Source organism: Caenorhabditis briggsae, assembly GCF_000004555.2.
Source record: "Caenorhabditis briggsae complete genome, chrX, whole genome shotgun sequence".
Lineage (NCBI taxonomy): Eukaryota > Metazoa > Nematoda > Chromadorea > Rhabditida > Rhabditidae > Caenorhabditis > Caenorhabditis briggsae.
The window spans coordinates 13673150-13700312 of record NC_013491.2 but is presented as its reverse complement, the minus strand read 5'-3'; the positions used below and the strand labels follow the sequence as shown (position 1 = coordinate 13700312).

The 27163-nt window shown below is 37.2% G+C and overlaps 5 protein-coding genes across 5 annotated transcripts; 2 read left to right on the top strand and 3 right to left on the bottom strand.

The window, feature by feature from the left end:
- Positions 1-60: 60 nt before the first annotated feature.
- On the bottom strand, positions 61-4054 carry CBG27836 (the record flags this gene model as incomplete). The annotated part of the gene is made up of 8 exons (XM_045240033.1): positions 61-133; positions 966-1160; positions 1210-1289; positions 1334-1387; positions 1464-1730; positions 1779-1931; positions 2001-2414; positions 3953-4054. The coding sequence occupies 8 exons, from the start codon at positions 4052-4054 to the stop codon at positions 61-63; spliced, it is 1338 nt and encodes a 445-aa protein (XP_045099907.1).
- An 8646-nt stretch (positions 4055-12700) lies between these two features.
- Positions 12701-13298, bottom strand: CBG27835 (the record flags this gene model as incomplete). The annotated part of the gene is made up of 2 exons (XM_045240032.1): positions 12701-12858; positions 13250-13298. The coding sequence occupies 2 exons, from the start codon at positions 13296-13298 to the stop codon at positions 12701-12703; spliced, it is 207 nt and encodes a 68-aa protein (XP_045099906.1).
- Positions 13299-21310: 8012 nt separating this feature from the next.
- Positions 21311-22682, top strand: Cbr-sem-5 (the record flags this gene model as incomplete). The annotated part of the gene is made up of 3 exons (XM_002645108.1): positions 21311-21489; positions 21718-22085; positions 22540-22682. 3 exons carry the CDS (start codon positions 21311-21313, stop codon positions 22680-22682), a joined length of 690 nt encoding a protein of 229 aa, XP_002645154.1.
- Positions 22683-23752: 1070 nt separating this feature from the next.
- On the top strand, positions 23753-25561 carry Cbr-sfxn-2 (the record flags this gene model as incomplete). Its single annotated transcript, XM_002645107.1, has 6 exons — positions 23753-23898; positions 24035-24196; positions 24242-24514; positions 25079-25206; positions 25265-25367; positions 25414-25561. 6 exons carry the CDS (start codon positions 23753-23755, stop codon positions 25559-25561), a joined length of 960 nt encoding a protein of 319 aa, XP_002645153.1.
- Positions 25562-26165: 604 nt separating this feature from the next.
- Positions 26166-27163, bottom strand: Cbr-dct-1 (the record flags this gene model as incomplete). The annotated part of the gene is made up of 4 exons (XM_002645106.2): positions 26166-26211; positions 26259-26429; positions 26533-26788; positions 26974-27163. 4 exons carry the CDS (start codon positions 27161-27163, stop codon positions 26166-26168), a joined length of 663 nt encoding a protein of 220 aa, XP_002645152.2.

Here is a 27163-nt window from a genome sequence, read left to right as displayed (position 1 = left end):
GGGGCTCAGGTGGAGAAACCTTACTGAAATAGAAATGAGAACTTTGAATAAGATCAATTACTATTTGGAAGACTGGTTTCCAACACTGAGCTCAATAACTAAAAATGCATGCAGTGAAGTTGAAAGCCCTAGCCTGAAATTCGCTCAATTCGCATGTTTATAGAAACAAGATTGATGAATTTCAAACTGTCAAAAGTTTGATAAGGCGCAAAATTAGTTGACAGAAATTCAGAATGAAATAATTTTTTGAAAATTGGATTCGAATCAGATTTTGAATTTAATTGTTTTCTCCAAATTTTTTCAACTTCCTCCTGGACAGGAGCCCCTCCTTATCCAAGTTTCAAACTGCTCCGAAAACCATTTCTGCGAGATATCAAAACTCATGAGAACGACAAGTTTTTGAAATTTTGATGATTTTTTTCGGAAAAAAACTAGTACTTACTACAAATAATGTAGTTTTCAACCCAAAGCAAGACCTTGGCATGTGAATCTGAGAAAAAAGACTTGACATTGAATCTGATACAAGGGCTTGTGCCTACATAACAATAAATGATTTGTCAATTTTCTCAGATTTCTCCAATCCGATAAAGAAATTTAATAACAAATTCAAGTCGAAACTATTTTCTCCATTAAAAAATGTCTTTCTCGAGTTGGAGCCCCTCCCGCCACCCACATGCAAGAATCTGACTTTTTTGAAATTGTGAGAAATAAAGAAAATACAGATTTTGAGCAATGTTGATTTTCTGATCCAATTTGAATATTTGGAGAATTTTTTGAATTATTATCAAGTTTTGAATTTTTCAAAATTAGCGATAATTTAAGTTTTCGACAGTTTTAGGATCTCAAAAACAGCGTATGGCAGCGCATATTAGCAGAAAATATTGCGAATACTCGTTAATTTCACTTAAAAGGGATATTCTCATTTTTGCCAAATTTGATACAAAGCTCTCATAAATTTTAAGTACCTTGCGATTATTTTGTTACACACTTCTGCTTTCAAGACTTTGGTGGGACTCTGCCATTCAATGAGATTATCTCCGAAATGTTCCAACCGCTTTATCTCTGCTCTCGAGTCTCGGATGGCGGGGCAGCTCTCAGGAGAAACACCGTCAGAACAAACACTGGACACGGTAATTTGGGTTAGCCAATAAGGGCAGACGCTGAAAAACAAAAAATATATGCTTTAAATTATATACGTGAGTTAGTTACTTGAGATGTACGTCAAAGATCACGTAATGACTTTCTTCTTCATCGTCAAGTTTTTGAAGTAGCGGAAGACTAGCTTGGATCTGAAACTTTGTTTTATAAATGTTTCAATTCAATTTCAACTAACTGTTTCCACAATTCTGGTACACATTTTGGTTTTGTTTTGAAGCCTCTGGAGCGGCTGAAAGATGAATAATTGGAAAAAAAACTAAGAGTAAAATTGTTTATGTAGTAAAAACTCAAAAAAGGAAACGTACTGGTTGCGATGGGACCTCTTCGCTAAAAATCCTTATGTCCAAAACTTTTATCCCCATCGATTTCGCTTTTGCATTACAGAATCTCAAGTATTCCTGGTGATCATACTTGAGTTCAAGAACTGAAGCGAAGAGTCGTTCAGGTGGAGGTCCCTCTTTAATGAAGACCGGATTAAGAGATATAGCTTCAAAGGTTGGGCGGCATTCCAACTTGGTTAGGAGAAGATTGCTCAGTTCTGATTCTGCAGCTACAAATTCGGCATTTGTCGACTGAAATTGGAACCTACTTTCGATGATTGATTTTTGGTTTTCACTTACGCTTGAAGTCAGTTTCAAATAACTGGCACATTGGATTGGATCCACAACTTGGCTATCTTCAACATATTTTGTTATCAGTGTTGGGTTTACATTCATACTTCCCAATGAGGAGATTTCCTCAACCTTGATAGGGTGAACGAAAAGAGTGAAACCCTGAAAAACATATATTCAGGATTGACAAAGGGAACTAGTTCGACAGGTAAACACCCGAAACATACGTACATCGCCTGTATTTCTTGATGTTCTTGCCACTCTTTTGCAGAACTCGAAAAGAATATGACTTTGAAGGCAAGATTCTGATCCAAGCTTTTTCAGAAAATCATGTAATTGTTGCAGATTGGAAATCTGTTCATTCAATTCCGGTAGAACTTTTACTTCTCCATTCCCTCCTGTTCTTCTTGTGGATTGTGGATAGAATGACTCGCCAATAGGAAGAGAAAACGACGCTTTTCTCGGACGGTGGAGAGGAATCTCGGACGGTGGAGAGAGGGAGGGAGCTTGAGCCGATGTGCTTTGTTGGCAATACACTGTTTCCAATTCTTCACTTTCACGACAAGGCAAGACTCCGCAACAAGACAAAAGGTGTTGACAAAAATCAGAAAGTTTTTGTCCTGCTGTTCGTCTCTGATTTTGATCCTGTAAAAAATCATTATTGATCTACAAGTGCAAGCAAATTTAGCATACTTCATGATTTACAGAAAATTTAGGACAACTCTGAAAGAGCCAATTGTGATGGACGGTATTTTGAATGATATACTCAAATTTCAGATCTCAAAACTGAACATACCGAAAGGTTTTAGACCAGGTGTGTGCGGATTGGTAACTTCGTAATTTCGGAATCTTCGTGTATTCCGAATATTAAAATTGAAATTTTGGAATTTTGGTGTTCTTTTTTACTGATCATTTGCAACTTTTGATTTACTGTAGACTGGAACATACAGAATTTGCCAAAAAATTTACACGAACCTAATAATATTATTTATGTTTAGTATACTCTGAATTTAACAGATCAATTTAACTACTAATAAAAAACTCATGAAATTCTATTTTTAAGTCTATTATGATGTTAAAACAAATGTCATCGAATTTTAATTTTGCGATTCATTCTAACTTAAAGGAGGGCAGACATCAAAAATTTCAAAAATTTCATTTTTACTCAAAAGATATAACTCTGAAGTATAAATATAGCTATGTACTTAAAAACCTGAAAAAAACACTTCAAGGACGAAAAAATGCTCTTTTTTGTCACCCTAATTTCTTCACTAGCTTGCTGCTGCGGCGTCGCTTCATAATGTGAAAAACGCGATGGTCGCCTCTTACACGCGTAGTGTAGTGGGTACGCTCTAGGCTAGTATTCAGGAGGTCAGAGGTTCAATCCCTGCTGGTGTTTTTACTTTTTTCTTCCCTTGTTTCCTTCGGATTGAACTTTTTGAACTCGGAATTTCTGAAGGGCTTCCAGCGTGCCGCCGAGGCCTCCGAGGTACCAAAATCAGTTGAAAATGAAGAAAATTGTTTTATTATGTTAACAAATAAATTATGAAAAAAAAACTATAATTAATTTTTAGAAAGAGACATAACAATTGAAAAAAAAACAAATAATTAAAACAATCCTCGTGCAGGGCTGGTCGTGGAGGAAGCAGTAAAAATGGAGACGTCTCTGAAAACCCTAGTCATAAAACAGTTTTTATTCCTAGAGTAATAACGAGAAGTAATGAGATAAATAGGAACAGTGAAGAAACGGTTATCGAAGAGAAAATAGTTTTTTTCGCATGCCTATAAAAAACACCGGCGACTGGCAAAATAATCGGTCGATAGAACTTTAAATTTACATAAAAAATTCACTTTTATATGGGTTTTATAATAAATAAGAAAAAAAAGCTTTTTTAATGTTTGAATTCGTTAAAAATTGAAAAAAATAAAGTCGGGAAATAAAAAAATAAAAATGTTTGCGCGTGGGATTGCGTGCTTTAGGTGCGAACACCGCGACGGCAAAATACACATTCCCTGAAATTTTCCCCGAAATTTTTGCTGTCTGCCCTCCTTTAACAAAACTTCTCAATTAGAACTATTACTATTTCTGTTCTGAAAATTGATAATTGAACTCACCTCGGTCACCATTTCAAGAGGATTTTCCTCAACATTCGAAGAGGATCCTTCAATCGGCTTTGAAGAACTTTTGAGGAGTGGAGTGTGAGTTGACACCTTCTGCTCTGTCGAAGAGCTTTGCGACGATAGCTTCCTCCTTTCGACTCCTTTCCTTGTTGACGGCGGTCCATGTTTCTGAAATCATATCATTAAATTGAATAAAAAAGATTCTCGGGAATTACCTTCACTTTCACGAAACGTGAGCAGATGGCGAAGAAACGACGACAAGTTTCTGAAAAAAAAAGAAGTCAAGGAATTGACACATTTTTGAATTATCAATTTCAGACACAGAAAAAGATTCAAAACACTGCTTGAATCTTTTTGCCTCAGCTACGTCGTAAAAAATTCTGATTTTAGCGACATAGAACATTTTTGTATCGTAAAAAACAAGAATTACAGTAGGATTGATACTTCAATTAATTCAGAAACAAACTGCATTGCTAAAAAAGTTTTAATCAGATGAACAGATATCCTATTTTGACATTTTGGACGGACATTTTTGAGTGCTCGAGTGCCTATGAAATAAATAGTTTCTTAATAATTGGATAGTGCTGAAAAAAACGCAAAATTATGAAACAGTTTTATTTTTACAGCAGAAAATTTATAAGATCAAAAAATGTCAAAAATGCATCACTTGAGAGTTGGTACCACTTTGAAATCATGTATATTGCTTGTTGAATTGGTATTATGAACCAGTTACAAAATTTTCAAAGCATTCAAAAAGCTATGAACTTCTTTCCAAGACCAAAAGTTGCCTTTTATGCTCTTTTATTGAATATGTCGGAACATCGAATGTTGGTTCGGTATACTGTATAAAGAAAATAAAAATTCTCAGAAGTTTTAAACACAAACTACACACAACTAATCTGTCAATTTTACGACTTTGACGAACTTATAATTATCAATATTCCCGACAAATTTCTCAAAACTAATGAAAAAATCGAAGTCGTCAAGTTCAATGAATCCTAGCTGAATAGTGTTACTGTAGAATTAGAATTTTAATTTGGTTAGGAAAAACACTGTTATATGGGAAACAAAGAAACTGTATATATTCGGCGCTATATGAGTTTTGGGTTCCCGTCAGATTTCAATGGTACTATATGATTTTAGTGGTCCCATGGGATTTTCGCTGTCGTCATTGAAATCATATCGGATCATTAAAAACCGATGAGACTATTGAACTCCGGTGGGATCATTGAAATAATATGGGACCATTCAAATCCTATAGAACCATTCAAATCCCATAAGATCATTGAAATCTCATGGGACCATTGAAATCCCATGGGACCATTGAAATCCCATGGGACCATTGAAATCTCATGGGACCATTGAAATTCCATGGGACCGTTGAAATCCCATAGGGCCACTAAAATTCTATAGGACCGCTAAAGTCCTATTGGACCATTGAATTTGTATGGGACCACTAAAATCCTATGGGATCACAAAAAACTGCATAAGAGGGCTGAACTCAGATGAAGCCCCATATTTAACAATAATTTTCGGCAGTAAACGCAATTTTTGGCAGATAACAATGATAAAATAACCTAAGTTGAGATGATAAGTACAGATGAAAACAGAGAAGTTTGGATCAAAATTTTCAGGAGAAACAAATTATTAGTTTAAGTCCATTAACGTGTAGAAAGAACACTGAGTAAATTTGAGGGAGAATTGAGAAGACTATAAAAAAGAGAAAGTGATAAAAATTGGAACTTAGCGTTCTTCAGCTAATTCAGGCTTCTGCTTAAACCTAGCCGGTTTAAGGCTTAAAATGATGTTTCGCATTCCTGAACTTGTCCGTATGGGGTATCGTATAAATAGACACACTTGTTGTATGCCGTCTAGACTTTTTCTGATCACTTGAATCGAGACACTGGCGGTTGCCAGTAGATTAAAAAATGAGAAAATCTGCCGATTAAAAATGTATCAAATTTTCTGACAGATTAGAATACCAGAAGCGGAGATAATAAGAATTGGATTGAGCTCTAGTATAGAAGACTTTTGTGTTTTGAAAGTGCTAGACTGAGCCACTGACATCAGACGGGATGAAGATCATAGATACATCAGGAAGAAAATATGATAGATGACTATGAAAAATGAACAGTGATGAAAAAATTTGGATATTTCAAATCAAGAGAAGTATTCAAGAAACATAAATGAACAAATTGAGAGCAAAGCGAAGAAATGAATACCAGATGTTAATTCGAAGGAGAAGGAGGTAGATGGTAAACAATTGAATCAGGGGAGGGTACAAATAGCTTCCGTCTAGACAGATCTTCTAGACATGACCGGCGGTTTGAACCCCAAATTGGGAATTCGCACGGTTACACCCTATCAGACGCAATCATTTAGCGGAAAAAACTTCAGAACTTCTGATGCCCTGTCAAATTGAATCAAGTCAAACTGGCATGTTCAACAGGAAGAGCGAAGACCACCTTATAAACGGTTTTGCTTGTGCGAAATTTATATGAGTGACCTTTGCAAACTATTTTGGCAACATGACAAATAGTTTGGCGCCAATAGCGGAGATATCTAATTTCAGTGAACAGCTCAGCAGGAAAAAAGGCGGATGCAATTAGACCGCTCGGAATAAAACGGATATCAAAAGCAGAGAGAAAAAACACTGAAAGCTCTCCAAAGTCTAGACCGACTTTGGTCGGTCTTCTGTTTTTCTCGAGCACACTTGTTCACATAGTAACACGAGTGCATGAGAAAAAGAATAGGAAGATTACATTGGACTGAAACGAATGCACGTGGAGGCGGACCCACAACACAAAAGCGAATACCGTAATCATGCGCAGATTTAAAGAGAAATTAGGCCATGAATCTACTTGCTGTCACTTGTCAGCCACGACTTTCAGAGGTTTTGTTGTCTTAAAATCACCCAAAAGTAAAATGGAGTCATCAAAACCATCAAAACATTGAGAAAAATAAATCTAGAAAAATTTCAAAAAGTTGTATCGAGGCTCATTCATTAATAAAAATCTTCACGCAGAATTGCGATATATACTGTTATCTCGACGTTTCATCTCTACTCAAATGTTTGGCTTTAAAGTGCAATAAATGCAGACAAAAGAAATAGAGCCTATGCGAGAAAATTAGGTGATGAAGAAACGGTTCAAGTAGAATATTTTTTCTCTTATCAACGCAAAGTCTGAAGGTCATTTGTCTTCCCGCGTAATAGGCGTAAAATTTGCTACTGGCTAGATGTTTACGCAGATTATGTTGTTTGAAACGATACGCTTCTCTTCTATTTTCTTGCAACATTCCATTTTTCCTGGTCTTTGCTGTGTTTGATGATTCTCAGAAATTATCACAACGATGACCATGTCTACCATGTTCTTATCTTTTTGGGTTTCTCGTAAATCACCCACCCACGAAGACGTAACGGATACGGAGATCATTGCAAACCCTTTTTCCCCCGCCGCCGCAGACGCCTTCTCTATTTAGGGACAGGAGAATGTTGCTAACTTCTCTGGCGAGATGTCCTCCCGCCGTCAGTGACGTCGACCGGCGGGGCAGCAGCGCACGCTCCTAGACAACCGCGGCGATACCACCGTCCGATTGGCTCTCGACGTCGCAGCGGAGAACTGGGATGGGGAACAAGAATAAGTGGTGGCCGCTCCGAAAGGGCTCTGGCGCTTTTCAGAAGAAACATTATGCACTAAAATGAAACATTATGCACTAAACCGAGATGCGAAGCGTCGGCGGCGCGGATGATTAGTTGAACTTAGAAGGGGATTTGTATTGCTATGTGCATTCCCAAAAAACATGGAGATATGAAGTCTATGAAGTGTATGAAGGGGCGCAACAAAGAGAATGTAGACTCACTTTATCGCTTGTCAGAAATTCAAAGTATACGAAAACGTCTAGAAGTAAATGACTGATGTGCCATTGAGTTCTCCTATCTTATCAGTACTCTGGAAACTGTTAAATTTTCAACTCGCAACAAAAGACCGTCTACGCTAGAACCGAAAGAGAGTAAACAAACTTCGAATAAATCGGAAAATTGTCGGCAGTTCATCATTACAACAGTCTCGAAAAGAAAAGACGATAAGAAAATGTTAGAAAACCTCGTATGCTCTAGTTTTAGATAAATTTGCAAACAACGGATCAAACAGCTAAATGAGAAAACAGAGGAGGAGCGTCTGAAAATGCCAACTCCGACCTCCGAGTGGCCTATAACTCTTGATGGATTCTTTTCAAAACATGCCTGTCAGTAATCCTAATCTCCCACAGTAGCGTTAGGCCAAAGATCGAACTACATCTCAGTTTTCTATTCTAGGATCCTAGACAGGATTATGAATCATAAGTTGATGTAAGAAAACGGAAATACGGTAGTCCGTTGGCAAGCTACCAAAAAAAATCAAGCAAAAATCTTCGTTGAATAGGAGGAATTACCTATTCCATAATCAAATTAAAATGACATCCCGAACAGAAAACCCGGAAAACCTTTTTTGATAAAATCGGTTTAAAATGCGGAAACTATGTTGAGTGACTTTCCTTTCTTTGGATCTGTGAAGAAGTTTGGGAGTTTTTTGGGTTACTGTAGTCAGGTACTGGAATTCCTTATGGTTACAGATTACAGTTGACTAGTTCGGATCAGTAACTAGAGCTAGGTCCAGAGATGTGTAGAAAATTCCAGAAAATTTCAAAAAATAATTTTTGGTAATTTATTATTCACTTTTTGATACTGCTCCAATCCAAATTTCATTTTCGAAAATCTTTCTGCAATAATTCAGAAAAAAAATCATTTCGAAAATTCTCGGATTTCTGGAGATTTCGGAGCTTTTGAAATTCCGTAATTTGCACAACTCCCTTACCAGGGTATAATTCAGATGCTACTTCAAATCTTATGATAACGAGAGCTATCAGTCAGGTACTGAGTTCGAGTATGTGATTCAACAAATCTAATCAAGGAGTTACTGAGACCTACTAGGCTGGCATGGAAAATAATACAAAACAAGTTCACAATATTAAAAGTCGTGTTGACTAAAACAGTTTCCGTCTCTTCAAAATCTTATATCGCTACGTTTGGCTTGAAACACTAGAGACAGATGCTGTCGTCCGTGAAAAATAATCGGAGATACTCTTATTTTGTTCTTGATCGATCAACGATCCTGTTTCGAAAACTTTCTAGAACAACACAGCTTTAAATTAAAACTGTAAAAGGCACAACTAACAGGATCTTTTTTGACTGGGATGGAAGACTGAACCCTATGATCATAAATCCCGTTGTGCAAATCCAGTCATCTCCCTATAATTTGACAAAGGGAGCTGTATAGAAAATTGAGGAAATATGACAGGATATGTTTTATGACCTTTACGATGGGTGCAGCACTTAGTAGCCATGTCTACTGCAAAGAGCACGTCTTTCAGCCTTTTATATCTGGGTCAACTCAATCTATTGGGACCATGAACGGGAACGTAGTTTCAGTGAGAGTGTTGGATTTTGGAGGGACTTAAAACTGAAAGAACTTTCAACTTCCGATAGTCCAGACAGAGTTAATCCCACATCTGAATACATTAATCAAAAATGCATCATTCCTCTTTTTTGAAAAAAAAGGCTGTTCTAAAAAGTTTTGTAGTTTGTACAGTGAGCACTCAAACTGAAACGTCTTATCGAATTAGGCAAGTCTGACGATTCTCTTAATCTGAAAAGTCTAGTCGGGAAACAAGTGTCACGAGGATGTTCTATTTTTTCTGAAATCCGGCTAGTAGTATAAAGAATGAAAATGGCAAATAGATTAAACATCTAATGGCTAATATATTTAAAAAATGTAGACCTATAGAGAAGAAAAGAAATGTAAACAATACTATGTCTCTGACAATAAACCAAGTTATAAGTTAATCCGGAATTACCGAGAGATCTGAAAAGAAGGCCTCACGACCTCACTTCTTCACCTCAAAAATGAGCTATAGACTGAATTTTTCAGGGAAACACGCGCGACTTTTTCCAGAAAACACGCGCGTATACATATAATTAATGGAGGGAAACTTCAGATTACGATCACAATCACGTTTTTCTAGTAAAATTCAAAACAACTGTGGAATGTCAGACACCACCGTACTATATAATAACACCCACCTCTCGGTGACACTCTGATTTTTTCCTGCAGAAAATACTCACAGATCAGATGGCGTTAATGAAAGCAAAATGGCGGGTGTCTGTAGTATGGTTTTAGAGATGAGAAATTTCAAACCGCGAATCAACTGACTTTTTTCAAAGAGCTCACTCATGAGTGGCGTGTCTTTTCGACACGACTTCGAGAAATTGCTCGAAAAATTTCGAAGAATTTCCCCAGAAATACACTTTAACGTGATGGCCTAACTTCTGTAAGTTAGGTTTTCTAGGCCACTAAATTACAATGACTAAGAATTGCTGTGATATTCACCTGGTATGTTTTAAGTCATTTTGAAATGGTGGACTAACTTTTTCAGGTGGAGTTTTCTAGGCCATCATGGTAATGGCCTAGAAAACACGCCAGGATCATTACAGGCAATTTATAGGCTGAAAAAAAGTGGTGGCCTAGGAATCCCAATATGCAAAATTTAGACCACCATTTAAAAATGACGAAAAAACGAAAAAAAATGTCAGCAACGACACTCCGAACATCAGCATTTTTTGAGATTTTTTTTGAAAAGACACACTAATCAGGATAATAGATCACAGTTTCCATTTTTTTTTACATTTCTGGCTTTATAGATACTTCAAAAATCATTAATCAAATTTTGCTGCCCTCCGAGTGAATTTATTTTTCAAGTCTTGCCGCTATTTGAAACGAATATATTTTATTCTAGACCAAACGATTATATTTTCCTTCAACAACTGGACAAAATGACATAAAAAATTCAATTTTTTAAGTTTTGATGAAAGTGAATATATACTAAAAAAAGAGCAGCACAAAAAGAAAGGAAGGAGTCATGGAAATATCGAAAAAAAAATGATAGGAAGATGGCGGACTCACAGAGTGCTGACTGCTTTTTTGATTGCCGTGCCTGTCGTTTCAAATTAAACTAAAAGCACACGATCCTCATTTTAGAAGCATGTACTGGTTGACAGGAAATTTCGAGTATTTGGAGGTTTATTTAGAGTTAGTCTACTCGAGACGCAGCGTGAAAAATCATTGAAGCAAATTGATTTGAGAAAAAAATTGCTCATTTTCAGGTTTCTCTACATAAGTACGCTGAGAATATCTTCTAGCCTAGAAAACTATGTTGCACATGATTGATCAGTAACTTTTTTTGGAGATTAGACAACAATATGGGAGACATCCTGTAGCATAGAGTAATAAATCCAAAATCGTTTATTCCAGGACCTGCATACTGGTTTCCCAGTGAGTGTGTTCTTCCGTGTTGGCCAGTGCCAGTTTAGAATATGGAAATTTTCTCAGGCTCAACAAAAAACTATTGCAGAGGTTGTTGTCTCTGTTTATTAGTTTTCATTTGAGAGACCAGAGCACATATTTTGGCTAGCCTTGAAAATGTTTGACGTGTGTGATTTATTTCCGAGATTATAATATTAGAATTGAATTGTATGGATTTTTCTTGAAATGGGCTGAAATCCAAAGAAACATTTTGCTTTCGAAGTTTACTTCGTTCACCTTAACAAGATGTTCCTTTTGAGCCGTCAATTTAGACATTTCACATCTCGGCGTCAGCTTATTCTGATCGGAGCATCTAATCGGAAGTTGATAGGATGTCTCTTTTCGACAAATCTCAGCCAGGTTTTGGCTGATATTTGCCAAACAAACTATTGTATACCGGTCCACCATCAGATTTTTGCTGAAAGTTGGAAGACTGCTAAATTAGTCAATCGGTCTATCGGTTTGTCATGACTTTGTCGTTTTCAGTTGAGTTATGATCCGGAATTTAACAAAACTTTGACCCGGAGTTGCTGGCAACATCCGAAAATATCCTGAAACCCAATTTCATTGACCCTCACAAAACTTGAACCAATATCTTATCCACTTTCGTCAGTAACATAGGACTGCCTCATGGTTTCATTCTCACGACTGTTTCAGGGTTGCATCCGACGTGGCATCCTTGGATTATTGGGAGAATCGGAGATTTGGGAATGCGAATTGAAGCCATAGAAGACACAAATTAAGACAAATGTGAGAAATGAAACTGATAATAGGGAACAATTTTCGAAATAAATATAAAAATAAATCGGCGCCACACGACGTAATTCAGGCGCCATTCAGCGATCTTCTAGAGCTACAAAAATCCTGATATTATCCATTTTACTGTCTAGTGAACTCATCAACTATCATCGCTTCCATATTTCACTCACCTCATCTTCATTTCATCCATCTCTTCAGTTGAAGCTTCCTAGAAGAATACACCTATAGAAGTTTAGGTGTATACTAGTTGCGTCTTTTTGGTTCTTGAGCGTGAAGGGCCACACAAAATCCATGGAAACGTGTTGCCCCCGGCTCACACTTCTCTCACTTGCTAATAAGCGTGGTAAATCCGTTTCGTAAAATTTTGTTTCTCCGGTTGAGGATTAGATACGGATAGAAATAAGGTGGACGACGAGTCCTGGAGGTGTATACGTATCTGTATCCACACCAATTATTTCTTTCTTTCACTAATTGCCAGGTTACCGCTTTTATCTCTAGAGCAGAGGATTAAGAATCCGCGTGTGAAACGAGCGGTACAGATATTGGAGCTGCGAATCTCTCGCGAAGAGCATTCAAACACAATTAAATTAGGCTACATTTTGGGCGTCTGTGTTATGGAGAGCATAATCGGAAAGCGAGACCTCCATACCTATATCATCCAAACCCAGGCCAAACTGAGGAGCTTGTGGTCTGAAGAACTTCAGTCTTCCTTCCTTGTATTCCTATTTCTTGTCTTGGTCGGAACTCTTCTCCAGCATAATGTTTGACTATCCCCTCCAAGTCCATCAATGACTTTTTCTGATCACTTGGACCTGATGAAAAACAACAGAAGCTGTTCACCACAAGTTTCAACAAATTTCTAATGACAACATGAAATTAGATGGAAATATCAAAAGTGGGCGAATTTGCAGCAACAAAGATAATTTCAGGATACAGATTTCCCCAGATTCAAACCACAATTAACAAAAATTAGAGGAACAGGAGAATCAAGAGACGACCTTTAAAAATAACCCAATTTTTCAAATAGCGACCTCCAATATGAATTCAGTATACAGCTTCTTAGCATTATATTCCAGCATTAAAACACAAACAACAGGAATCAGAGGAAGAAGAGAATATACAGACGACCTTTAAAACTAGCCCCCTTTTCATAAAAGCTACTGTATTTAGAACCATAATACCCTCTTCGCTGCCCTAACTTACCTTGTTTCATGGCCATCCTAAGTGAAGATCGTTCCAGCATCTCATCCATCACAGCAGAGAAGCTTCCGAATAATAAAGTGAGAACTGTGGAGCTGAATGTTGACTAGTCACCTTCCGAGGAGGAGGAGGAGCAAAGTGAGCGGCATCCATGGAAACAGAGGACTCTCTGTCTCACTAATTGGCGCTTCTGTAGCTCCTCTAAAATATTCTCGACTATTAAAGATTAAAAACCGTTAGAGTGCAGTAACCGAGAGAGAGAGAGAAACGAGCACTGGCTCATTTTCGACTTTTCCCTTTTAGGAAGGAGTCAAGGTGGCCTACACATGATCATTAGAAATATGATAAAACTAAACACAGGAAAACATTCAGGGGCTCACTCACCCTGCAACTCACCTTAGGTCGTACATAGAAGACCGATGAAGCTTCAGAATGGATAGCAAAGAGAGCCTTCACTAACCAACCCATTTTGAATAATGAGAAGAATTCAACTCTGGAGCTCCTTATATACGGAATGACAATCACTATGATATTTGCAAAAGCTCCTTCTTCACAACGGAAGTCAGATGATAACAACGACTTGAAAAATAAGCGAGAGAGTACGAGATAAGAAGAGAGTGATGATAGTTCACCCTCAATTAACGTCGATCGGGGAGTATATAGTAGGTCTCCAAGCGGTGAAGCGCACAAACAACTCGTGATTCTAGGTATGGAAGCTCAAAAATAGCAAAGTTTTTAGTTGGAGTTGGTGAAGTTTATGATTCACAAATTCACAAGAGAGATACGAGTTGAGACAGATAGCATTTGAAGAGAAATTTATAACGAAGATCAGAGGATCAAAACAGGCAAAACAGGCAAGAAGGACTAATGTTCGATACTGACCAATTTCATATAGTCTCCAAAGGAGAAACCGGTAGAGCAGAGCCTTTGCATCAATTAGGGGCTCGGTGCCTTTCTAGAATTATCCGAACGGCGGAGACTAGGTCAAATTGCTCGCAACGAAGATCAAAACAGTAAACTGGTCTCATTGATTTGAGAAAAACAGAATGTTTAGACTCGAACAGCGTTTCAATTTGAATTCAAAATTGTCTGATTACGAGAAACTTACTTCTTAGATACACCACTATACTGAAAATCAGTTTATTGATTGTAAATTGTAAGATTTGTGCTAACCGAGACTGCCTTAAATGCCAGCTGGTATCAAATCAGAGACGGTTCTTTACACTTTCTTTAAAATGTCTTGACATCTTTCAAGCTGCCTAGAGTGTTTTTAAAATATTTTTTGAGAACAATGACCAAATTTTGTCGTGGTATCCTGGAATGAGTCAACCTGTGGAAGAGAATCCGTATAGTAGTTGAAAATGTGAGGTGCCATATAAATATACAGAATTCTGTTCAATGCGTCTTATAAAGGAGGCTAGACACCAAAAAAAAAGTTTTCCTGATATTTTGCATAGAGAACCCCCATGAGGGGTTGAACTCATGACAGTCAGCTCAGGGGTACAGCGCCGCTACCGGCTGAGCTACGGGGGCGCGAAGGCGCCTGACGACCGATGGTCTACATAAGCGCGGCGCGATTTCGTCCCCCGAACTGCCCCCGAAATTTTTGCTGTCTCGCCTCCTTTAACACTAGAAACTGTAAAATGAAAACTATGAATTTTGAGCAAATTCACCAAAACTCTAAATTTTATATTGTAGGATTCAATATTTTCACTGTGAGGCATAGTAATGTTGGCTATGAATTTGGGTGTCCCTTTTAATCTTCTTGCGAGTCGACTGACATTTCGGATGTTCAAAATTTTTTCGATAGATGGATTGTATCTTGACAATTGTAGTAAGCCGTCTGAAAACTTAATTGATGTCCAAAAGAGTGAAAGATGAAAAATTAAAGGATTTTATGGTTCATATTCATAAAGTATTCTGTAATTAGATAGGCCTGAAAGAACTCGGATGAACTTTTTTGCCATGTTTCAACTTCCGAAACTTCGGAACTGGCTTTTTGGCAAAATTCATTAAAAACAGACAAATTCAGTCGAAATTCATTGTATATGCATACAATTAGTATATATATTCTATTTTCGCATTATATTGAATTCCATTTTGCGCATCTCCTCTGTCGAACTCTGATCACATCTCCTACAGATGCACAGTTTTCTGATTAATTGACCTTGTTCCCAAAAATTTTGGTGTTTATACAGCTGCAAACTTCATTTCCCATCATACAAGTTCTGGTACATTTTAGGGCACATGCACATCTCCCAGCAGGAGACAGGTTGTCCACTACATTTGACCACCATGACAATGCATCAATCAATTGAGATTATTGTTCCATAGACTGCCAGCACACCCACCATTAATCGCTCATTTTTCCTCGAGTCACCCGACAATTATGGGCGACGCAATTCCATTTCTGACGGAACGGTTCTGCATTTTTTGATATTGTTATCTGCTGTTTTGTTGGTATATGGTACAACAACATTTTTTGTATTCAACAAATGAGCTCGTTTTATGACATCGCGGTCATCTCAAAAACGACGTCATCTATATAATCTTCTTTCTTGAAAAATGCTTCCGCTCTTTGAGTGGTCCCACTCCATCATCTTATTGCGCAAAAGCCGGCAAACATACTGATATGTATGACATCCACTCCGGTCCCCTACTCTTCATCTGACGGCGACATCAAAGGAAATTCTTTCTAGTGACCCCTCCACGGAGGTTTTTTTTCGAACGCGCCGTTCGAGAGGAGGGGAGATTGCGCGCAAACGTCCTCTTATTCTCCCGTCTGATTCAGTCATCAAACACGCATATAAACACACAAATACGATTCTATGCCATATGGTCTTGACGAGAAGTATTATTCTTATTAATAAGAATTGGCTTTATGAGAACAATTCGAAAACGTCTTCAATGCTGTTTTTGAATGATGTTTATGTCAATTTTAATCCGCGTTTTGAATTCAGTTCATGCAGTTTATAGGATTAACACATTTTCTTCTCTTTGTGAAACCCGAATTTCGTTCTTTTTCGACTAGTTTTTTCACTGACAACTTGAAATTAAATTTAAAAGATACAGTTTATTTAAGTAGTCGTTAGTTTACAATTATCCAGCATTTTCTATGAGTGAGCCTTTTGAAGGCCAAACTTTGAAAATTCTACGGAATATTTTTTAAGATTTTCTTCGGAAACTTCGGGAACACAATTTTCAGAATTTCGAAAATTTTTCGGAATTTCCAAAATCAAACTTCTAGATTTGTTTTTTTGAAAAAAGCTGGAAAAAAATATTTCTATTCGACACGAACACAATTTTCAGAATTTCGAAAAATTTTCGGAATTTCCAAAATCAAACTTCTAGATCTGTTTTTTTGAAAAAAAAAACTGGAAAAAAAGATTTCTATTCGACACGAAAAGTTTAGGTCTGGGGCGTTCAAAATTACACTACTTTTTAGGTTCCTCTATTTTTTTTAAATTTAGTTTTTCATTCCGAAAATTTTCAGACTTCACGTAATTTTTAGTTTCAGAATTTTATTTCAAAATTTCTCAAATTTTTTCTTTGGGGAATTCCGGAACACAATTTTCCGAATTTTTAAAACCGCACTTATAATTCGTCTGAAAAAAAAACTGGAAAAATAGTTCTATTCAAAACTAAAAGTCAGAATTGTGTTCAAAAGTACAGTATTCTTTAGGTTCCTCTGTTTTTTTCTAAATTTCGTTTTTCATTCTGAATATTTTTTTCAAGAATTCTTCTAATTTTCAGTTTTTTGTTCGATATTTTAATCAAAATGTTTTGAAAATTTTTGGAATCCAAAATTTTTTCCGTTTGAAATCCTTTGCTGTCAAAGTTGTCTATCTTCTGAAAACCATCCAAAATGTTTTAAAATATCCAAAAAAAAATTCTGGAATGTTCCATTGAATTTTTGCACGGAATGTATGCTTTGTTTGAGAATCGTTTGTCAGCATTTTTCTGAGCTCTTCTTTCTTGCTGCTTCCGATTTTTGGCAATTTTTTGATTCTGCAATTTTTTCCTGTTTCATCAAATTGTTTGAATATAAACAATTTTTTTTGAAATAGGCAACTAATCGTTGTTGAGAATGATTAGTCTTTTTATCGGAATGTGTTTTTCTGGTGGTTTTTACGCAATAGTATTCAAATTCTTGACCATTGGTCTTTCCCTCCGCAATATCTCCGAATAAACCTAATCTACTCCTCGATGTGCACCTGCTTCGAGGGCAACCGTCTTTTATATTATGTCACCAACACATGGCATCCGTTGTGACACTCATTGTCCCGCCGTTCATCAACTCAACATCCGTGAGATGAAAAAATGCTGGGCTACAGCAATTACTTTGTGCCTCAGGGCACATTAATACTCCTACTTCCTCAGGACGGAAAGATCAATCTTGGTCAAAAAAGTTTATGTTTGCGTAGGAGGAAGGAAAAGGATTTTTTCGTTTTAATGGATACCAAATAAAAACGAATGACAACTTTTTTTCCAACAATTTTTTTTCTCCCTTCTTATTTCTAGTTACATTTTGTCGAATGTCCTTTCTTAGTAATACCAGAAGAATAGGAAATTTTTTGAGAGAAAATGTATTTGAATCATCCTTCTTCCTCCCACCGTATTTCGTTAGTATCAACCCACCTGGAAATAGTAGCAATTACTCATTGCCCTCTCAGATTTCTCCGTCTTCTCAAGGAAAAGGTTAGGTGGTGTTTTCTTTCTCGTGTTGTTTGACTCTTTTTTCTCTCATTTTTTCGTTCCTTATCTTATTTTTCTTCTTTTCGTTTTTTTATTTCGGCCTTCAAACCCAAGTTGGTTTCAGTTTCTGGTATTCCATCTTTTAATCGCATTAGTTGTTTTGAATTTAACAGTAATACATTATTTTTATACAGAATTTTCTTGGTGTAGACATTTTCAGCACTTTTTAGAGAATTCTATTCAACAAAAGAGATGTGTCAGAATTTTCATTTGTTAAGTATGGAAATGTTTCAATATATGCATTTTTTCCATTTTTTTGTTCCTATTCAACCAAATTCCTTTAAAATTGAAGCATCTCTTTTCAAAATTCATTTTTCGCAAATTTTTGAAAACTCAGGCATGCTCCATGCTGGCCAGTTTTCTGTTTTCCCACTTCATTTCAAAAAAAAGTGACAATGTTCCGGACGCATCCACACGCAACACAATATCCAATATTGTGCTACATGCTCAGCACACATTGGCACACTCAAAGAAGAAGAAGAAGAAGATGGAGACCATTTCTTCCATTTCCTCATCCTTCTGACCTCTATTTTGGGCAACCAAGACGGATGTGTGCGTGGCACCGGGTCATTTCTGGTGCTGCATATCTTTCGAACGAATCAACTCGCAATTTTCCCTCTTTTTTGGCAAGTGGTCACCAATTCTTCCATCGCCAATCTCATAAAACGTTTCCGCCATGATCCGATTTCCGACAACAGGTGTTGACCCGGGACAACGGCCGTAATTCATACCAATTGTTGTTGAGGAGGGGGTTTGAAAAATTGAGATTTATGAAAGTGTTCAATCCAAATATCTTGGGAGCTTACAAATTTCTGTGACGACAAATTGTCTCGTGATTTTTATCTTTTTATCTTTTTTATCTCCAGCTCGAACTTTGACAGAAACAGGCTCCTCTTTTTCAATCTCTTGTCACAAAGTTTCTCCAATAAAATGGAGTGAGAGAGTCCGATAGAAATCTGGAGAAATCTGGCCACCACTTTTTCACATAAAATTCCTCCTCCATTGGAGCACCACTCGTTGCTACTATTATTATGTTCTCCTACTCTCTTCTAACACTTTCCAAGTTCATTTTAGACATTTTATTATGGATGGGAAGAGCGGCTTATTTGCATAAGAATAGTTTGACACTACATAATCAAGAGTGGAGTGTGTAGTAGTCATTGCATGTGTTCGATTCGTACTAGTCGGTGGTGGTGCTAAAATTTTCGTGCAGAAAATGTAATAGGACCCCTTCTTTCCCTCATACTATCCATTATTCACAAGACTCCCCGTCTACTTGTTCTTCAGACTAATGTCAGGAATGATTCATCCTCCGAAACCTTATTTCAAAACCAAAACATGCGCCATATTTGCAAGTTTCGACACTTTTTAGCTAAGAACATACGCATACATTCAGATGAAGAGATCGTTGTCAGTGTCAGTTTCTTGGAAACGACGAAAAACGAAAAAAGAAACCAAATGGATGAATGGGTGTATGTTTCTGTTTCTCAATTTCAAAAGCCAGATCATGAGTAATCCCCTAAGCATCCCATTCTTTTCATGTCGTTTTGTGAGAAGAATAGACTCAATGTCTTCAAATGGTGTCCTATTTTTCTGTTTTACATAAAATGAGGACTTAGTTGGGTTCGGAAATGACAGGACCTCCAGTAGCTCAAATTTAGGTACTCTTCGTACTCTTCTTTTTGAATTATTTCAATCATAGAATAACGTAAAAATCAAAACTTTGATGATTCGTTTCTTCATGACTCATTACCTCGTAATCACATGTTTGAATTTCTCCCACCTCCTTATTTAGATAGTTCTTCTATCAGTTCGCTGGCGTATGTTTTATTATATGTATGTATATTTTTTTTGAATAATTTTAAACAGTCTTTGGTATTATTAGGAAACAAATTGTTTTTGAAAAACTCTTTATATTTTATTTCTCAAAACTCTAAATTATTCTAATACCCTAATTATTTTAATAAAAACTTAACATATCATATGATAAATAAATTTTCAGTTAAAAATCATTCGATATCTTTTAAGTTAACCGAAACAATAAAGCTCAAAGTGCACGTATAGGGTAGGCTTTTCTTCTATTAAAGTAAATACAGTGAGTAACTCTTCATTGAGTGAACTTTAAATTGAAATATTCCGAAATTTTATATATTGACAACTCTAACAAGATCTATTTCAATGATTGTGATATTGTCTCGGCAAAAAATTTGTTTTCCGATTCCAACAAAACATTCATTTAACACCTTGTTTGTTCTTACAACACCTTAAATATTTAACTCCCTCACAAAATGTTTTCCAGTAGAACCTGGTTAGTCACCGTTGTCGATCCAATCTATATTTTCTTTTTCAACGCTAAATGTAAAAATGTTTGTTTCTGACGATCCAATCGGTTTTCTTCAATACCAACAGCCACTTTGAAAAGTTCGATTTGAATTCTCTTCTCGACACTTGCTGTGTTCTCTTATCACTTCATTTTGTTCTTTTCTTCTATCATCTTCCTCCGACCCAGTCCGTCTTTCTCTTTATTTCTCTTCTCCGCGTCCATCCAGAAGTGTAAGAATAGACGTGAGAGGCATGATGATTGCTGATAACATATAACACCTTTATATTTCTCTCTGCCCCTCCAAACTGTTCATGGAGGATTACAGACATCTATTATAGCGAGTAAACAATGCGGTCAGTGGTTTCCCTCTGACCAAAAGGGACTCTCTTAATGTTTCTGTCTGTGTGTCATAGTGTATTTGGGCGAGGAAATTGGTGCGGCCAAAATAGGAACGTCCGCAAGAGTGACCGAGAGCAAGAGACGCAGACTGTATAACAGTGTGTGTGTGTGTGTCATTGAATTCAGCACATTTAGTGTTGCATACAATGCGCGGAAATCGACGACATTTAGTTTTGTTTTGTCCCTCTTCGGTCGCTAATACGGCAGTAGAAGAACCAGAACCACTACTGACCCTGTTTTTCTTTTTTTGTGACAATGTCTGCGTGTCTTCATCTTTCGTATCTCTTTTTTCTCGCCGGTCCTACTCTTACTCATCTCTTGTTACAATTTGCACTACGCTATCCTCGCTCTCATTTTCCCTCATCCTTGCCGCCGTTGTTCCTCAGTCTTGTGCCGCTCGCCTTTTTATTACTTCAATAACTGTTTCCTTGTTTTTGCTTTATCCATTCGTTGACATTGAACCGAATCGTGCTTGCCGGATTGACGAACATGGTTATTGCCTCATTTGTTGTTCTGTTTTTGTTTCCTCTATCCCTTTTTTGTCAGTTAATGAACCTCATAAACTTGGAATTATAGGCTTGACAACGATGGAAGCAGTTGCTGAACATGATTTCGAAGCCGGGTCAAACGACGAGCTGTCTTTTAAAAAAGGGAGCATTTTGAAGGTTCTAAACAAGGACGAAGATCCACACTGGTATAAAGCAGAACTTGATGGCACTGAAGGATTTATTCCATCTAATTACATTCGAATGGGAGATTGCAGTTGGTGAGTTTATATTTGAAAAATATTCCCGATTTCTGTGATCCCAAACAGTTTTGCTGCCAAAACAAACAATCATTTTATTACCTTTATCTCTTGGATTGATCAATCAAAGTCACCTCCAAAAGATTAGCCAAGTGTTCCGCCCCACGCACTGTTTGCACAGTACGCGGCACTACGGCAGTAAAAACAGACAGGGCCAAGAACAAACATATAGTTTTCATTGGCTTTCAGGTACCTTGGAAAAATCACGAGAAACGACGCTGAAGTCTTGCTGAAAAAATCCAACGTTCGTGATGGACACTTCCTTGTACGCCAATGTGAAAGCAGTCCGGGTGAATTCTCGATTAGTGTCAGATTCCAAGACTCCGTTCAACATTTTAAAGTGTTGCGCGATCAAAATGGAAAATACTACCTATGGGCTGTTAAGTTCAACTCGCTCAATGAATTGGTAGCATATCATAGAACGGCTTCTGTTTCACGAACCCACACGATCCTGCTTGCTGATATGAATGTGGAGACCAAGTTTGTACAAGCATTGTTCGATTTCAATCCACAGGAGACGGGAGAATTGGCATTCAAGAGAGGAGATGTCATAACTTGTGAGTCATTTAGTTTTTGACAAACACCTTGAAAAAATTCCACTCGTGCTCTTTAAAGTCTATAAAGTGAAGCAAAAATACGTGACTACAAGAATGCACAATTTTGAAGCCGTTTGAACATCGGAAAATTTTGTTTCAAGCGTCTTGCGAAGTTGACCTCGTGAAAAAAAAGTTGAAGAAGTGGACTTCGGGAAAAGTTTTTAGCTCAAAACTGCTCACACGTTTAGCTGTCCTAAATTATTACATTTTTTCTAATTTCAGGATTCATAAAAGTGAACGATGAAAATATTGAGCTAGCCTTACTGTTCTGGTGTATGGTAAAAATTTTAACCTTGAAAATGAGCAGCTAGAAAAATCTAGAGATATCCAACCAAAGTTTCCAAGAGCTCCTACATTTTCCGTAAACCTGTATTGGAAGAACCCCTTCAATATAATAAACTCTCTATTATTTCAGTGATCAACAAGAACGATGCCAATTGGTGGGAAGGACAATTAAACAACCGACGTGGAATCTTCCCTTCAAACTACGTGTGTCCTTACAACAGTATAAAACTACCGACACCTCCTGTGGCTCCTGGTTTTACGTTTGCCACGTAACAATTGCCGTGTAGCTTGGCTTTCATCTAGATCAATGCTCTCATCATTCTAATTCTTATCATCTGTTTCTTGTCAATTGTACTCTTTTCAACTCTGGGTAATCAGTCAATCTTCTAGTTCATTTTTTTTTGTTTCATCCATGATTTTATTTTTTGCCTTGTCAACTACAACTGCCATTGACAACGGTTTATCGATCTTTATTTTATCGGATTTGTTGGCATTGATAACATTCTTGTTGTGTGTTATCGCCTGCAGTCTTTCTTTATCTTCATCCCTGTTTCTTTATACATCCACCTCTCCCAAACACACGGATTTATGCTGCGATTAGATACTCTGACACAATACTCAGAGATACTGTTCGCTTTATTTTTTGAAGATGTTTTTTCCGGAACCAATTATTTTCCCCTTGTCATAACTATTTGCCATTTTTTTCCTCATGTCCTCCAGTCTCAATCGACACCAATTTGCAATACAAGCAACCAATTCATACGACATTTCGTTCGGTGCTACAATTTTCGGTTCCCCAAGACGCACAAAAAGTGTTGCGATAGATTTATCACTTCATTTTAATACTCCTTGCTTATACTCAAAATACCATTTCTTCTCAAACGCCTCCTTGCTTTTCTATCATTTAATCAGTTTAGTATTTTTAAAAAAATATTATTTGTTATTATTCCTGATACAATAAATTTGAGAAATTAGAAAATTTCGCATGATTTCAGTTTTAAAAAATTGTAAGAAATTGTTAAATCCGAACAACAAAACCTGTATCTTATGAAATGCATGGAATGTTGTTATGTGGAAAAAAAATTCAAATTTCATTAAAGTCTTTGAAAAAAAAACAAGGCAATTTGAAAAAAAGCAATCATGTTTCGAGGACACTTGAGACGCAACAAAACGTTTCATTCAGAGAGTCAAGTAAAAAGAGAAAAGAGCTTTTTCTTTCTCTCACCACGTGTGCTCAAATGATTCTGCTCACTTTTTGAGTTTCGTCTGCGACGTGCAAGTCCTTTCGCTTTACTTCTCTTTTATTATGGTTCTCCAAAACAATACGCTAAATTTCAGAAACGATGTCATTTGATCCAGATCAGCCACGTTACGATCAATCGACTTTTTATGGTCGTCTTCGGCATTTCGCCGGGATGACAGACCCATTGATTGCATTCGCACCGACTTCTGAGCTTGTTGCTGCGTCTGAATTAATGCAAAAATGCAGGTAACTCGAACTCTGTCAAAAATATCTTAAGTTATAATGAAAATGCCTACGCAGTCTGAATTACTTGATTTTTAGCTCCCAAGAAATTTTGTATTTCTGAACAAAGAACCCGAAAAATCAGAATATAACATTTCAGAGAAAAGAAACCGGTTCCAGCGACCCTTGAAGAGCTGCACAGAGCCCAAAGACTATACCAATCGGCATTCCACCCGGACACCGGGGAACTCCAGAACTTTGCTGGAAGAATGTGTTTTAACGTATGGGGAGGAACGATGCTCTGCGGAGCTATGATGATTTGGTAAGCATATTCATCAAAATTCTCTTAATATAGTCATAATTTCAGGTACAAATCTACACCGGCCGTCATTTTCTGGCAATGGGCTAATCAATCGTTCAATGCTCTTGTTAATTATACTAATCGAAATGCGAAGAGCACATTGACAACAAAGGATTTGGTTGTATCGTACTCTACTGCAGTTTCTGGAGCTTTGGCTATAGCAATCGGACTGAAGACGTATTTCGCCAAGAAACAGAGCAGTCCATTGGCTCAGAAATTGGTTCCGTTGGGAGCGGTTGCAGTGGCCAATGCTATTAATATTCCAATGATGAGACAAAAGTGAGTTTTTTAATGAATTCAGAAAAATTTTGAGAATGAGAGACTAACCAAAATTTTTAATGGATTCTAAGAAGTCGACAATATTTTCTCAAAAGTACTGTATTCTAAATAGATAAAATGATCCTCATGATCTGAATACCATTCTACAATTTGCCACATTCATTTTTGGATTTTAATTATATTTTTGAAAAAAAAAGACATACAGTGTCTTCGCGGCATATGCGGCATATGAAAGTAAAACACTAGATTTGAAACTGCATTCCCAGAAAATTTCTGAAATTCCTAGTTTTTTAGTTGTTTTCGAATTTCTGAAAGACACATGGTTTTTCCACGTTTTCAGTACAAAAACAATCCAAAAGGGGTATCTTGAAGAAATCGGCGAACAGCTGAAAAAGTGGGAATTTTCGAAAATTTCTAGGAATGCGAAGTTTTTTATATCTCTAAAAGTTTCAAAGTGATCGGAAACATGGCAGCTAAGCTCCAGACCGAAACTAGTTGTCTGAAAATCCCCAAAACCTTTCTTCCGTCTCAATCGCCCATTTCCTCTTAACCCATTTTTTCCAGCGAGCTCAAAGATGGAATGACAGTCACCGACGTCGACGGAAACAACGTTGGCGTGTCCCGACTAGCTGCTGCCAAAGCCATCTCCCTCGTGGTGCTCTCCAGAAACATCATCGTGGCTCCATGCATGAGTGAGTCTTTTCGCGTCATGCCATTTCCTCTATTATCCAAGTTGTGCTCCCTTTTCAGTTCTCACTCCTGTCATTATGGAAGGCCTCAACAAAGTGGCCTCGTTCAAAAAACACATCAACAAGTTGAACATTCCGACACAACTCGCGTTGACTTTTGTGATGTGAGCAAGTCTTTTTAGGTTGGCAATTGAGCAAATTGTTTTCCAGATACGGAGCCATGATTCCTGTCGGATGTGCGTTGTTCCCGCAGCAGAATTCCGTCAAGTTGTCCACACTGAAACGCTGGGAGCCGGAAGCATACGAGAAATTGAAGGATATTAAAGGAGATCGCGTATATTTCAACAAAGGGCTCTGAATCTGAACTTCAATATAAAAGTAGCATATTTTGGATAGGTGAAAGATTAACTTATTTTTGACATTTTCATATTTGAATAACAACACTTTTTTGAAGCATAAAAAGTTCAATATATACATTTTCATTATTAAAAAAGAAAATAGAAATGGTAAGGTTGAAAGGAAAGTATTACACAATTATATACAATACAGACATGAAAAAGCAAAATTGCCATAGACAAAAAATGCCAGAATGGAAGAAAAAAAGTGACAGTTTCTCAAGTGGTTTTTTAGTTTTATAAAGCTATTAATTAATATAAAATTAGTAATCATCGAAATATCGCGATCAGATAGAATTCGAAAAAAAAGTGTTTAACAGGAATGTGTTTGAGTATTAGGAATATCGAAGAGAGACAGTTTGAAAGATGACATTGTTTTGGAGAATTTTAGTAGGGTGGAAAAGACGGGACACACAAGTTTTGGCAATATTGATTTTTCAGAATCGTTTTGAGAGACAAGAATACGATTAGAGGAAAAAGATTTTAGATGCAAAGTTTGTTTTAGCGTGAAAATGCCCATTCTCCAGCACTGCTGGAATGTATGTACAATGAAAATGAGGTAACGTGTCAGTAGTGACGGTGATGTTTGATGATCTTCCGGCAGACAGCGAATCTGATGAATTTGGAAAATAGGATATTTCTAAATAATGGGTAACATACCCAACTGCTGCTCCAACGACAAAGCTAAAAATGTTGGTGACCAGGAATCCGAAAACTACGCGAACGTTGAATAGAGAATCCGATTCATAAGGCATATATTGGCTCATTTCTGGTTCTGGAGAGTTTGGTGGAGTAGTGAGATTGGATCCATATTGTACCATTCGGATGGTTCTGAAATTTTCTTGCCATTTCACGGGATTTCATATAAACTGAAAAACAATTAACCTATTCTTATACCGACCCCTATAATCTTCTAATTGCCCTGTCTACTCACTTTGGAGGTGTATTTTCCGGTCGACTGCTCCAGTCCCACATCCAATCCGTATTCTTCCCTGGTGGCAGCATTTCTCGAACCAATTTGTACTTGACTTGCTCCAAACTCTCGAATTCCACATGTGGAGATTGAGCTATCGACACTGGGCTCAATCTCGAATCCTTATCCTTCTCATCGATAATAACCATGTTAATATCTACGCTGCTGCACAGACTCGTACGACTTGGTGCCAATTCGACCCACGATTCTGACATACCTGAAGCAGTGAGGACCATGGGAAATGGAAAGAAGAGTTAGTGAATGGATAAAAAAGTTATCGAATGTTAGACTGAGATCTATCTAGAAGGCGGGACTATGAAAAAAGATCAAAGTACCAATTTATGGCGTGATATTGCAATACTAAGACACTCCAGAGAGTGTAATAAAAAAGTAAAAACGAACCGGGTGTACTCTCGGTCATTGGGGTGATAAATGGGTTCGTCGCTTTCGCGGTTGGCGTTGTCTGTTGGGGAGCCAATGGCTGCGCCGCCTGCTGTTGCTCCGAAGACTGCTGTGCAGACGATGAAGACGACTCATCGGTCTTTTCGCCGGACACATTGGCGAAGTTGATCTTCTTTTTGATATCGAGCAT